Source organism: Clavelina lepadiformis, chromosome 2 (genome assembly GCF_947623445.1).
Source record: "Clavelina lepadiformis chromosome 2, kaClaLepa1.1, whole genome shotgun sequence".
NCBI classification, from domain to species: Eukaryota; Metazoa; Chordata; class Ascidiacea; order Aplousobranchia; family Clavelinidae; genus Clavelina; species Clavelina lepadiformis.
The window spans coordinates 4,269,429-4,284,440 of NC_135241.1; the positions used below are offsets into that span (position 1 = coordinate 4,269,429).

A 15,012-nucleotide genomic window follows, 5' to 3' on the forward strand; every position below is an offset into this window, starting at 1 on the left:
TACGCCACTGGTCGGGACTGTTCTATTCGGTATGATATGGCAAAATGCATTACACAGTTGAACTAAGACGTACTGAGAGCAAAAACGTTACGTAGCTATTACAGCTGTGGTGAAATTATGATGTAAAACAAAAGTTTCCATAATACGTCGATTGCAAAGGTATTTCGGATAGATTGCACGCCATTAATATCTACCGTATTATCAGATTTCTCATTACATCTTGCCGTATACTTGTTATCTACAATAAAAAAGTAGTGATTTAAATACAAAATGATTTATAAGTAGATCCTTTTGTTTTAATCAGCTTATATAGTAGATTATTTTAATATCAACTTGTCTACATGACTTATAAGCTAAAAAGTTTGGGAGCAGTTTCCAGACCCCTGATAAATAATTTACGGAAAAGCATCACGATAATAATGTTTCACGATATAAATCTCATGAGCAAATTATCATATGAGTTTATCTTCTCAAGAATAACTTAGTTACAATTTTATAAGAAAATAACAAATTAATTTGCAAATGGTATGTGGTATAGGCACTATGTTGCAATCCAAAAGATATATAACGTTTAGCCTATTTATACAGCTTATTGATAACAAATCATTATTTGGTGCTGATACTAATAAGACGTAAGATAATAGTGTCCATAGGGATCCATAAAACATTATTTTATCTTTGCATCTTTATTAGTTTAATCTAAATTTTACACTGTATAGATTTAAGTGCTTTGTTCGTATATCGGTTGTTTTGTTTTCGGCATCTAATCTTCCTGCACTTGGTATAAACATACATTGATAGCTATATGATAGAAATCCTTTGGTACACTGTATTCGCATTAAATCTTATGACAATTAAAGATGTGTACTGCGCTACAGAATGTATAACAATAACATTAGTCGTCGTCACATGCTGGCCTTGCACCTTCTGTCATTCCTTTAGCCGAGCGAAATGAACAGTGAAGTTTGATGACGTTTACAGCTATCCCCATCGATACTAACGAATCTCATCTCAAGGCATTATTGCTGATTAGTATTTGTCCGAGGAATGACTTGCATTTGTTCAGATAAACATATTTTAATTTTTCAGTTGTATTATTGTTTCGACCGTCAGAGCCCTAGGCTCGACATATAAACGTGGTCAATACGAGTACTACACCTTGAGTTAACTGTTGAACAAAATTAAGTGTGTTTCGAGACAGAGATACGCTCCTTTTAAATATGTAGAAGACATAACATTTATAGCAAAAGGACTTCGCAAAGCCTGGCAACCGCCAAGGTCGCCTGTAGTTAACGCTGGCCCATCATCACAAATTCTGGACTGCAAACTTGACATCATCTGTCGACCTAAAACAAAATAGGCTACAACTATTTTTGCATAATGTTGAGAACAAATTTATACGTAAAATTATAGTAACAACTCAGTAGTAGTTGTGCACTTATACGCTAACAGCGTGGTAGGAGCATACGGCCTACAAGCTACAATGTAGTTAATATGCTTTCTTACAAATACGTATTACGATTTCTGTTGTTGTAACTCCCATAATTAATCGAGGTTGGTTTTCTACTAAGATCCCGCTTGATGTGAACTGCGTTCGTAGCTTAACGGAAATAGGGTTGCGGCGGAAATGAAATCACGTACGCGCGATGCATACCAATACCATAAAGATTACTGAATAATTTACATTTAGTTCTAGGTATTGTTGGATTCATTTTCATTGAACACAACTTACTACACTATATGGTATTCCTTAAAGTTAAACAGTTTGTGTGCGATCAGCTTATAGTATAACAGAACTCAAAAGTTGTTTACTTTGTTTAATAAGTCAGTTTACATCACAAAATGGCAAGAATTGAGACTTGAAGTGGTCAACCTACTATAAGGACAGGCTATGACTGATTAAGACTTCTAGTATAGGCCTTGATAGAGAGAACATTGATCTGTTTGCTGTTAAACTAATAGCAGTATTGACGAAAATATTTGTAGGTTACAGCTTTTCAGTTGCATGTAAGTAAAACAGCTTAGCGTAGGCTAATCTGTCTTAATTCGTTTAACTTCTGGTACGGATGACATAGGAATAAATGAAGCCACTTTCCTTTGTATGCTTTGCGCTTTATGCGATTTGCATTCACGTGTCTTCAGCATTCGGTAAGTGGAAAAGGACTGCAATTTGAAAAACGATTTAGATTGTGGCGCATAAGGCAATTACTGATTGTTCGGAGTATTCTTCATCTCCATGAAGATTGATCTAAAAAAATGACATGTCTTTTCCACAGAGCACGAAATGAAAACGCAAAAAACTTTTTAAACGTTGAGCGCAATAATGCTAGCAAAACCAAAACTTTGAACATTTCCTTCTGGCTAGGACGTGCTGAGCAAACTGATCTGTTGAAGGTCCTTGCTGAGAAAACGAACACGTACGATGAATTAAACTGACAGTAATGACGTGCTTCAATAAAATACTTAAAATTGTTTGAGGCTTGGGAAAATTATGTAGAATTACTGTCACAATATCAACTCAAGTTTTCTTGCCTATGTTTTACTTGCAAGTCATATTTAATCTCGTATTTAATCCTCACAATGGTTAGTTACTGGATCTACATCATCAAAAACTACGAGAAAAATAATAAAAGTTTATATCAATTAAATAATCAAGCTTATAGAACAAAAAAATCATCTTAACTATGCTTCTCTTTGTCATAGGTTACAGATAATGACAAATGTTCGCTTTTATCATGGAATGAAGCAACATATTTTCTCCCCTTTTTAAATCAACTCTAAAAATTATAAATAGGGGCTTCCCCGACACTAAAACTACATGGGGCATGCGAAAACGGAAGAAAATTATCACTGGAGTAGGTTTAAAACGGATAATGCCTGAATAGTTTCACCAAAGGAATAAATTCTCGCATTTTTCATTATTTAACTAAATAAAGTTTTAGTATCATTCTATTTGGTGACTTAATTTGTTTCAATGTTTTTACTTTTGTTGCAGTGTTGGTCGTACTCTGTTGATGAAGTTAATATGGACACCGTAGTTGTCAATCAACATGTTATTTATAGTGTTTTGTGGAAGCATGGATGTGTTCTTCACAAAATTTTTTTATAGTGTAGCAACCACTAACTAAATCATTGTGTTTTGGCGACTTGCTTGCCCTAACAACTCTAAAAAGTTCCACAAACACAAAACCAACGCATCACCAGCAGTATATAATACTCAAACTTTTTAGTACTGACTGAGATGTGAGTTTCCCACAACTTTCCGCGTATTATTAACGAGTGGCAGGCGAGCCCAATTGCTATACTGCTGGCAATAATTTAACATTTTCATGAATTTGAAGCTTATAGAGTGGTAGCAAACTTGACGAAGATTTTTACTTTATATGAGACTGTGCTTTTGGTGAAATTTCATATGAAAACTTTTAAATAGATTAAATGTTAAACGCGAATTTATATCAGTTTTCTTTGATATTTATAGGAGATTGTGAATCTTTACCTCCAGATGGTAAGTCTGGTTAGCTTTTAACTATATACAGTAACTAAGATATATAGATCTATGTCACGTTTTATTCCATTATAGATATTTGATAGTTCCTCCATTTTTGTCTGCTATTCATAATTTCGTTTGATTTAGCGTGAACGCTTTCATCTGTAGCAAAGACTATTGTTTGTAGATGTTGCGCTACTTCCTCAGTGCTCATTGAAAACCAGCTGGCAAAAAGCATTTGATTGTCTTCAACCTTTCGTTATCGAACTTCCATTTCGAAATCAAACTTTGTGCAGGTAGTAGTTGTTTGTTGTGGAAAGTTATGGTGTCAATGAGATCCATTTAGTTAGCTGTATTTCTTTTATGAAACATGATACAATCCTATATAATATGCAGACAATCTATCGATGATGTTGTTGAATGCTTGGCAGATGAAGTTGTGGAATGTTTGGAAGGAAATTGTTCGACAATGCTTGATTTTATCCCAGGACTTAGAGAAGCATACAGGGTGAGCAATTTGGGATAAGAAATTGTTTTATTGTAATTTAATCTTGGCAAGTTTGAGCTACATCTTACATTTCAAGTTGTTGCATTAAGCATCACAAAAGCAAGTACAAACATTGTATTAATTGAAAAGGATACTAAGAGTAGTTTCATCAAAGGATTAAGATCAACATAAAAACAAACAAAACAAGCGGTGGAATAATGCCAGGACTGTCTTTAGTTAAGCATTGAAGAGATATGAGATGTGGTTGCTTTGATGAAAATTTTCAGGCAATTTATTCGAGTAATAATACCACTCTGTTATCGATAAAAAATTGTCCCTATTTAAAAATCCAACCTATTTCGAACAACTATTGTTGTTTGTCACAGCTTCATCATAGCAAGAATAAATTAATTATAAACGAATTATTTTGGTCATTATAAATCAGTTGTAAAATTGTAAAAAACTTAATTGTTCATTTTACCTCCCAGGATATACCTTCTATTGCCAACCAAATTGATTCACTGGATGATATATTTGATTTTGTTGATGCTATGAATTTTGGTGCAGATATGATCTATGATTTGGTTTGTCCCTTGGAGAACAATTTTGTTTCAGAAGACGTTATAAGTTTTATATTGACCATTCCCGTAGTTTATTTGGAAAATCCGATTTGTGAATACAACATTGTAGACAACATCATACTTAAGACAGTGGATACAGCATTGGCGTTTCATGATGCCAGAGAGCATAATGATATTTGCATGTGAGATAACGTTTATACACCTCATGCCTTAAATGAACTAACTGTTGTATCTAGGATGGATTATCAAATTGAAATAGGTATGTTTGTTATAATCAGAGCATTTAGAAATTTGAAAAACGGACTGCTTCTTGCCTGGGAAGAAAACTGTAATACAGATCAGCTTCTATTTATCTTGTCGTCTGTGATTCCGGTAGAATTTCATAACGTGATTCCACAGATCATTCACAGTGTAACAATTGTAAAAGAATGTCTTCATGATCAAGAAATACCAAACTGCCCACCAGGTAATACTTTGTGTATGAACTAACTATTTTTGCTTCTTGCATTCTAAATAGAATTTTACTGTTAAATTATGAATCTGAGATTAGATAAGGCATCAACAACTCACTATACAAGCCCATCTGGCTATCAATATACTATGCTTTTTACATGTACTTTGCATTGGCTCCCGTTCTCTGAACTTTATTTTTATCTGAGGCTAGAAAGGCACGTTTGTCGAGTTTTTAGTCTTATTGTGGCCCTTGTGATAAACCAAGTCACATTTTCTTCCCCCGTTGCATGATGGTAAAAATAAAATGATATCACCGAGAAAAGTTCAAGGAAAATGTGTTAAATATAGTTTTACAGTAGTGTTTATCTGTACCTAACGTTATAAAGTTATTGTCATAAAACAGAAATGTTCCCAACCCATCTAATCATGTGTTACCAAGGAACAGAACTATTCACTGCAGATCAAAGTTACAGGCTTCATAGAAATGCAATAATTCGAACCTGTCACTTGAATGATACTTGTGGTATTTCCCGTTGGACAAAAACTAGCAACGATGGAAATACAGGTAAATGTTGGGTCAAATAAGATGCCAAGGGGAAAGAAAAATTTTAAAATGATGATCATAAATACATATTTTTCTGTGCTGTAACTCCTAATCAAAGTTACAGCATACTTGAGAGTGAACTGTTTGATTATTTATTAATTATATTATTATTATTATTAAGTATTATTAACTTCATTATATTAATCGTTTGATTATATTATTTTTTCGCTAGAGCAATTACATTTGCATGCTTTTTCAGGCAATGGTGCCATAGATGTATTTGTAACCACTAGTTTTTCATAAATCTTGCATACAATTTCTTAGTATACGTTGAACACGCGTTTTGTGCATCACCTGATCAAGTGAAGAATGCAACTTGTGCTCCATTACTTTCCCATCCTGGTGTTACAGACTATGAGGAATATTCAGTAGATTTTTGTGATTATGATGACTATTGCAACCAGTTTTTGGATTCATGTAAAATAATCCCTCCAGATGGTGGGTGTTTGAACATATCATGAGATTGCAATTTTGTTTAGAATTTTTTTCAGTGTGAAGACTTGTCATTTTATACCTTTGCAAACTTTTATCAAGCCAAACAAATTTTGTTTTTGTTTAGATAAAGCACTTTTACCTCAGTGTACATTGCTATCGGCTTTGGACAAAGTATTTGGTTGTCTTGATAATATAATGGGGCAACTACCATTTTCACAACAGAATCTATGCCAGTAAGGCAATTTTGTGTTTGCCGAAATAAATACTAGCTTATTTGAGACTCACAATATTTTGATCTAATCTTCCCTTAAACGTTAACTCCCTAAACTTATTGTTACCAAGTAATGCTGTTGATGCTGCTATTGCATGTTTGGCTGGCGAACTTGTTGGCTGCTTGGAAGGAGATTGTCCGACAATCCTTGATTTTATTCCAGAACTTAGAGATGCATACAGAGTGAGCAATTTTTGACAATAAATTGTTTGTATTTTTTCCATTCTCTGTATTCAAATTTAATAACGTAAGCCAATTATTTTTGTTGATCACAGCTTATTCTTGTTTTTACTTTCAGGATGTTCAGATTTATGCTAGCCAAATCGGTTCACTGGGTGATTTATTTGAAATTTTAAATGATACATCGACGGCAGGTGTTAATGATGAGTTTATTTACAACCTGCTATGTCCTTTACCTGGCAGTGTGATTCCCCAAGAATTCATTGAAGTCATAATAAACATTCCTCCGATCGTTTTGAAAAATCCTGTTTGTAGTAATGATATCATCAGTAATCTTATACATTGGGGTTTTGATGCTGCATTGGCATTCTATGAAGCCAGAAGACACGAAGATATATGTTTGTGAGATATTTTATTTCAAATATATCATTCAGTAGAATAATTAAGAATAAAACTGTAAACTACAACGTTGCTCTTAATTGTTAGACTTTGATTTGTGAAGATCTAAACATTTATTGGATGTTTCCAAAGGGTATTAATAAAGTTATTCAATGAAAATCAGTGCCTTTGAAAACTTGAAGAAAAACATAATTGATGCTTTGGAAAAGAATCGTGATGAAGATAAATTGGGTGTGGTTTTCTATTCTGTGATTCCTTCAGATCTTCATTATTTCGTTCCAGAAATCCAAGATGCTGCTGAAATTGTTTTGGGCTATTTTGAAAATCTGGAAATACCTAACTGTTCCCCAAGTAAAACATAATACGACATTATTTGCATTTGCGAAGCTGCACGCTTTCAGCATTTTATGCCAAATGCTTTAACATTTTCTTGCAGGTTTTCCATTTGAGGATCCTGTTACATGCTTCCATGGCAAAAAAGTGTTTGCTACAGACAGAAAAACAATTTTCTATGATGTGGTTATAAGTCGGACATGTCACCATGAAGATGTATGTGCACAGTTCAGATGGAATAATATTGACGATTTCGGCAAACCATGTATGCTGAGTTTTCCAAATTTGCATGCTTTCATAAAAAAATTTTGCTTGCTTTCTAAATTAGTATTCTTAACAAATTTATACATGCCATTTCAGCATACTATGAAATCGCATCTTGCTATCCTTCTTGCTTAATATCAAATGCCAGTTGTGATATGTTGGTTGGATCTTCACAAGTTGAAGACATTTCTAACTGCACTTTTGATTTTTGTAGAAGTGACATGTGTAACAGTTTATCAGGTACTTTGACAGATCTTCAGCATTAATCTTGAAAATTTAATTAATTTCATTAATTATAAGAAAATTTTGGTATCAATACAAATTGCTTAGTTTTTTGATACACTATATCTTAAGTAGATGCTTTAGAGCAACCAATAGGATACAAAGTTACTTGTTCTGTTGGAGCGAATGCATTCACTTCTTACATAACAATATTCCTGTAACTTTATAACCTCTATCTTCAATAATTTGATTTTGTGAAAGTTTTAAGTTGTTGTAACTGATACGCAGTGATTTGTTTTTGTAAACAAACAATGCCATATATATATAGGAATTCCGGTTGAGCAATGTCATTCTGCTATTTCTATGGATGAGGATCTTATAGTAACTATCAGCGCAACACAACACAGTGCATGTTCGGTGTACTCTAGACAAATCACTCAAAATCACGAGACAGTATCATATACTCTGCGTGTTTTTATATTAGATGGGGAGTTAGGAGAAAATGGTGGATGTGAAGTAAGCCGATTCTTTTGCAGTTTACACTACTTATTATTCATAGAAAAGGGCAAAATTTCATTAAAATTCTGGGTAATATTTTGCCGATCGTGTGTTTTTAAATAGTTTATGTTAAGTTTAGACATGTTTGTATTAGGCGTATGATGGTCCTGATTCATCTTCTCCGAGTCTAGGGTTGTTACTTGCGGATGGAAAGCAATCAGGCATCCTGACATCCTCGTGTAATGTCATTTATTTGCTCTGTGATAAACTTGGCATTAACTTTGACAAAGTGCAGATTGCCTTTATTGCAAGTGAGTAGTAGTGGCTTATTGTTATTAATGTAATTATTTATTTAAAGAAATTCAACATTTTAATGTTTGAACAAGATTACCCGGGCCAGACCTGCCAGGAGTCATACATCTTTTCTGCAGCTTTATTAAGTCCGAATTATCCAGATTGCAACTACAATAACTCAGAATGTAGTGACTGGACTATTACTTTCAGTAATGTCAAATGCTCATATCGTTTCATCATCCATGAGTTTAATGTTCAACACAAATATGATGTTTTATTTGTAAGTATTGCTAGCTACATTTCTGGATGTTTATATGATAGTTGTTAAAAAAACTTTCACAAAAAGTATATTTTTCACAGTGGTACTTCAGGCTGTACTACATAAAAATAGTCCATCATCATCTAAATTCAGACTTGTTTCATATCTCTATATCTCGACTTGTTACTATAAAACGTATTGAATACAAGCATCACTAAATCTTATCGACATCCTAAAATATTTCAAGCCGCATAAAAATGGTTGATAAGAGTTTGTTTCTTTTTGACGGATTTCTGCAGATTAGCTCTGATACTGGACCATCATTTCGCTTAAATGGAGATCTGGCGATGTTTGAAGTTGTAACATACGGTCACTCAATTAAGGTTCAATTCCAGAGTGATTTTTCAAATACGAGCAAAGGCTTTTATATAACGATTGATGAAAGTAAGAACAAACATTTTCACTTGAAAGATGGTGCAAGATTAACAATAAGAACTGCCAACTTTGTCTGAATTATCTGGTCAATGAATATGAAGATTTCTTTTTTGAATTATCATGATCAACTTATGTTTTCTGTGTGCATAAATTCATGTAAAAAATTCATATTTTTATACTTTTTATTTAGTTTGTTCAACAAAAGGTGTTGAGTGTTCTTCCAACCCCGTGATAAGGTACTATGATGCATTAATTTAAGGTTTTAATGTTTGCTATATTGATGCACTCGAATAACTTAACGAAATGATTATGCACGTATGTAATTTTCATATACATTCGTAATTTTTTAGTGACAAATGGTACACCTGGAAAACACTAACAAACAATCAAAACTTTTCTTTCAGCCCAACTGTTGACGACCTTCTAAGCTTAGGGTTACGACCTGGTGGACATTTCATTGTATCTCCACAGAGTTTTAGATCTGTTAATAATCTCGAGGATGCAGACGAAAGATGCATTGGAAGATTTGAAGATCCCATTCTAACCATGAATATCACATCTTGTGGTGCACTTTTAAAGGTTAGTGCTCATACTTTTTCAGATTTCATTTTAGAATATCAGCTTCTTGTATATGTATCCCCACTGTGACCCACAGGACTAGATTTTGGTGACACCAACTGTGTTTAATTGTTGTATACGAGTATACTCATACACCCACTAAAATCTAGAACCATGCATATAAAAATGTTAAATAAAGTAAGGTATTGTTTTAGTCAGATGACATATTAGTGATATTACGACAACTTAAACTATGAACGGTTGTTCTTTGTGATGTAAGCACTTGTAATATTAGCATTCCTTCCAGCAAATATTGATGTGTTTGAACAATTTGTTTTGCTTCTTCTGTTTAGGATACTGGAACCTTTATCAAGGTGACTTATACTGTGAGAAACCTCCCTGATTTTGGAGATTCATCTGTAGCAAGATACACAGATAGATGTTTCAACGTTACTTGCTTTCTTCGTAAAGAAACCTTGATTAATTCCAGTGCAATTCACCCTGAAATCAGGTGATAAAAAAAGTAACAATTTGCGTTGGTCGATCAATTCAACCCACGACGGATTCAACCCAGAATGATTAAATTCAGGACAATTCAACTCAAGGATTATTCAAATCACAAATGTTACTTGGGTTATCCTTGGTTTAATCGACCTGAGTTGAATTGTCTTTGAGTTATATCGACCTAAAATCACAATTTGCACCACACAAAGTTCCATCTAAATATATTTTTTCATCGGTTATTAAAGATATTAATCACAACAAGTTTGTTGAAATATCGCGTTTTTCTTTGTGTTGCAGGAAGGTTCTGCAACCAGGTCAAACCATTGAAGGGAGTTTTGATGTTGTCATTGACTTTTACAAAAACAACACTTTTGGAGAAAAAGTGGAGGGAAATTTGCATGTCTATGTTATGGATTATATCAATGTTGGCATTTCTTTTGTAAATCCAATTGAAGAAGCATTAGTTTTGCAGGTAGAATATTTTTTATCTAAGCTCTTTCTAGTTGTCCAAAATCATAAGCATATATTATTAAGAATGCTCATTTAAGTTTCTTTTTTGTTATTACTACTCCATAACGTACTATTGCATAAATAGTATCTTAGTTTTTGTTAAAAGTTTAGTGCGAAATAAAAGAATCAAAACAAATAAAATAATAATCAAAGCAGTTAATATCCTCGAAGCACTAAAAAAAATCTATAAAAATGCTTAAAAGCATTTTGAACTTGCTACTTACTTTAAATAGGAGATTTCCAATTTCTAGTAATGTTTTTAATTCCAGGCTACTCGATGTTGGGCGACATTAACACCTGACGCTACAGACTCTTACGTCTACGTAATCATTGACAACAGGTACAAAATAAAGATAATTAATCAATTTATGCCATTTTACAAATTCCTCTGTTGTCTTTTAAAACTGAAAGACTTGTATTAGTTAAAAGAACACTTCCCATTGTTCACTCTAGTATTTTACGATAAGAATGTATGAGATCCAGAATAATATGTATAATGTAATGTTTATGAAGTCATGAAATAAGTATCGCAGTCATGATATTTGAGGACCGATAAACAATTTAGCAATACAGTACTTCCTCGATTATCCGTCCCTCGTTTAACCGGCATTCGATTATCCGGCCGAGTGATCAATGACTTTGGGAGGTGACAACCTGTTCAGTGTTCACTGAACTGGTAGGAAAAAATCAGAAAATAATTTTCTACTTGGTTCTTTTCTCCTTGTAGCCACTGCAGTGAACACATTGTGAACCTGTAGTAAAATGAACCGCAAAGTTATGAGCAGCTCCGTCCTGCTATAATACTAAGGCCCATTCTCATTAAAAATCTTACTGTACTTGTAGCTCATTGTTCAAAACTAGATCAACACTGATCAATGACCTGTATACCACCTAAAAGAAAAATCTATCACACAATCATTTCAATTATGTCATCACAAGCAATAATTGGTGTGCCCAAACTCTGTTAAGGTTCGGTTTAACTTCTTTGTGACGTAACAAACTAACCGACTAATTCTAGACTGGAGAATGCATTAATTGTTGCATTTCTACTGGTTACAATTGTTGAATAAACAAGATGTCTCTATGGGTCCAGCAGCCTGTCCTTCGTAAGTAGTGTGAAGTTAGACCAGCCTAAACAATAAATATCGAGATGGCTTCATATTCGAGAAGTACTACTGTGAAACGAAAAAGGACAGTTTTATCTATTGAAGACAAGCTGATGGTGTGTGACATGGTACGAAGAAAAATTCCTAAAACAGAAATTATGTTCAAATACAACATCGGAAAGTCAACTGTAAATGACATTTGCAAGAGTGAAGAAAGTTTAAAGAATTTCAAGATGGCAAAATGTGAACTAGGCATTTCAAAATCAGTTAAAGCAACCAAAACTATGAAAGGAGGAATGTACCATAAATTGGACAGTGCCCTTTATCTATGGTTTAGACAGCAGCGTGAAAAAGGAATTCCAGTGACTGGGCCAATTCTCTTAGAAAAGGCCACGGAATTTCACGACCTTCTTTATGAAGAAAACCCTAAGCCTTTTAATGCAAGTTATGGTTTCCAATGGCGTTTTTGCAATCGTTTTGGGATCAAAAGTCTTGCAATTGCGGGAGAGAAAGTAAGTGCTGATGTTATCTCCGCTGACAATCTTGTTCGTTCTTTCGATGAGCTTGCAGATGGATATTCTTTGGATCAAGTTTTTAATTGCGATGAGACTGGTCTCTATTATAAAATGCTTCCTGGACGAACTTTGACTACGATCCACAGTGATCCATCTGGCACCAAAAAAGCTAAAGAGCGTATAACTATAAATGCATGTTCTAATGCAAGTGGCTCCATTAAACTGCCATTATTGTTCATCGGCAAAGCAAAAAATCCCTGATGCTTTCGTGGAATTGACAAATCGACATTGCCCGTTGTGTATCGACACCAGAAAAATGCTTGGGTTAATACAGTTATATTCAACGATTGGTTTCAAAACTGCTTCGTGCCTGATGTAAAAAAAAATCTAATTGAATTAGGACAGGAACCAAAAGCATTCTTGATATTGGACAACTGTTCAGCTCACCCAAGCGAGGATGAACTAGTGTCCAATGATGGTAAGATTGTTGCCAAGTTTTTACCGCCCAATGTCACTTCTCTCATACAACCCATGGATCAAGGTGTTTTGGAGTGCCTGAAGAGAATTTATCGGCGGTCTGTTTTAAAAGAGCTGGTTTCTCAGACAGAGGATGATATGTTAACTTTTCTGAAGAAAATTGATATGCTGAGAGTTGTAGAAAAGATAGCAAATGCTTGGGAACAGATAAGTCCAGAGACATTAAGGAAATCTTGGCAAAAACTTATTCCACTCGACGAATCTTCTCTGGACGAAATCGCCGTTTGTTCCGATAGCATACTAAATGCTGATTTCGTGGAACAATTTGCCGCACTAAACATTGAATTAGAACCCTCTGACGTTGACAGATGGTTTCAAGCTGACGGTCTAGGTTACGAACATATGGATGAGCAGGGAATAGTTGATCTTGTTTCAGCAGAAGAAGAAGAGGATATATGTGATGAAGAAGATGCAGATGAAACTACAGAAGACGCAACAAAAGGAGCACAATGCCCTGTTTCTCATGCAGAAGCAATGCGAATGTTTGATCAGTGTCTGACGTGGCTACGTTTTCAGCCAGAAGCAACAGTTTCAAACACTTCCACGTTAGTACAACTTCGTGAGTTAGCTGCCGAAAAACGTGAATCTTCCCGCAAACAATCCAAGATTGATTCATTTTTTAGTAGATTTGCTGTTGCAAATGAAAATTAAGCGTAAATTTTTTGTAAACTGCTACATTTCGATCAGTTTTTTACCATAAAAGTGCTGAGTTATGACATTTTTCTGTACATTACTGTATTTGTTCTCTCTGTTTCTATTTCTATGATGTAAAAATACAAATTCAATTATCCGTTTTTTTTGCTTATCTGGTCAGATTTTTGAAAATATTGACCCAACTTGACCGGATAATCGAGGAAGTACTGTATATCTGAGAAACAATATGCATTGTTACCATGACCAAATTTACTAATCATTCAGGCAATGTCGATTTTTGATTGTTATTGAATAAAATAAAAAACCTCACGAAACTTGTACTTTAAAGCTGCCCTGCTCGCAATGAATTCGATGAAACCGGCTCGATTGATGTGGTGGAAAATTACCAGTCAAACTCAATTTACTTCAGATTCAAAGCATTTGTATGGACAAGCATTCCCTTGGATAGTCAAACGATTTACGTTCACTGTGCTGTCACTGTGTGTTATAATGGTACAAGAAGTCATTGCACAGATTTGGTGAGCACAGTTTAAAAACTTCGAATAAAACGGGTTGGTGAAAAGCAAATATCCGTCAATTTTTTTATAGAATTGCCCTTCTTCTCGAAATCGACGCGATATACAACATGATATCATGGAAGCTACTGTGTCGTCAAAACCAATTTTTCTTCAAAAAAAAGAACCAACTTGTATCAAGGTTTCATTTATATAATAAAAAATGAAAGATGTGGTAAAAACTTCAAGTTTCAATTGTTGTATTCCACTTGTTATTGTGTTTTTGCCGTGCTATAACTTTCCAGCAATTATTACCTTAATTATTTTTCGGGAATGTTGTAATTCTTTTCGGTTTTGCCACTTTTTCCCGTTCATTAGCAAATGTTAAAAAAATTAGCTTTGTTTTCCATCTCCACTGTGCAAATCACAAAAAGTACAGTGACTGATTGATTTTTTTACTGCAAACTTTTTTAACCAAAGCACGAACAAACATTTTACTATCCTAATCGTTTTATCTTTTAACTATGTAAGCTTTACCTTGCACAGGACAATGGAGGCTGCAGTGATGTGTGCGATATGAGAGAAGGAAAAGTTGTTTGCTCTTGCCGCTCTGGAAGAAAGATCCTTGAAGATGGAAAGTCTTGTCAAGGTACCCTGTGTAGCTGTTTTAGCATATTAGATGAGATTCTGTTTGGCAAAATTTTCTCCAATCGAATGTTTATGATGATGTTGCAGCTGCGGTAGCACTGGCTAGAGATGACGTTTCTGCGCCTGTCCGTTTTGGGTTCAACGACCCGGAATTACTGAAGTTTTGTGGCTTTGTATCGATGATTGTTTTCTTTGCATTAGTTGCTGCTTTTAGCTTTTGGTTGACAAGATGCTCTTGAAAATTGTTGGTGAACGTTATTTAACAAACATAACATAAACAGAAC

The 15,012-nt window shown here is 34.2% G+C and overlaps 1 protein-coding gene across 1 annotated transcript; it reads left to right on the forward strand.

The window, feature by feature from the left end:
• The first annotated feature begins 1,996 nt into the window (after positions 1–1,996).
• LOC143446711 (uncharacterized) lies at positions 1,997–14,967 on the forward strand. The gene is made up of 27 exons (XM_076946471.1): positions 1,997–2,148; positions 3,479–3,505; positions 3,675–3,783; positions 3,884–3,995; positions 4,463–4,737; positions 4,834–5,021; positions 5,412–5,573; positions 5,877–6,050; positions 6,172–6,280; positions 6,390–6,501; positions 6,617–6,900; positions 7,061–7,248; positions 7,334–7,495; positions 7,591–7,734; positions 8,045–8,232; positions 8,369–8,525; positions 8,601–8,788; positions 9,067–9,211; positions 9,393–9,438; positions 9,607–9,781; positions 10,114–10,271; positions 10,562–10,736; positions 11,044–11,114; positions 13,915–14,104; positions 14,175–14,282; positions 14,627–14,729; positions 14,816–14,967. Exons 1-27 carry the CDS (start codon positions 2,082–2,084, stop codon positions 14,965–14,967), a joined length of 3,969 nt encoding a protein of 1,322 aa, XP_076802586.1. The 5' UTR covers positions 1,997–2,081.
• The last annotated feature ends 45 nt before the right edge of the window (positions 14,968–15,012 follow it).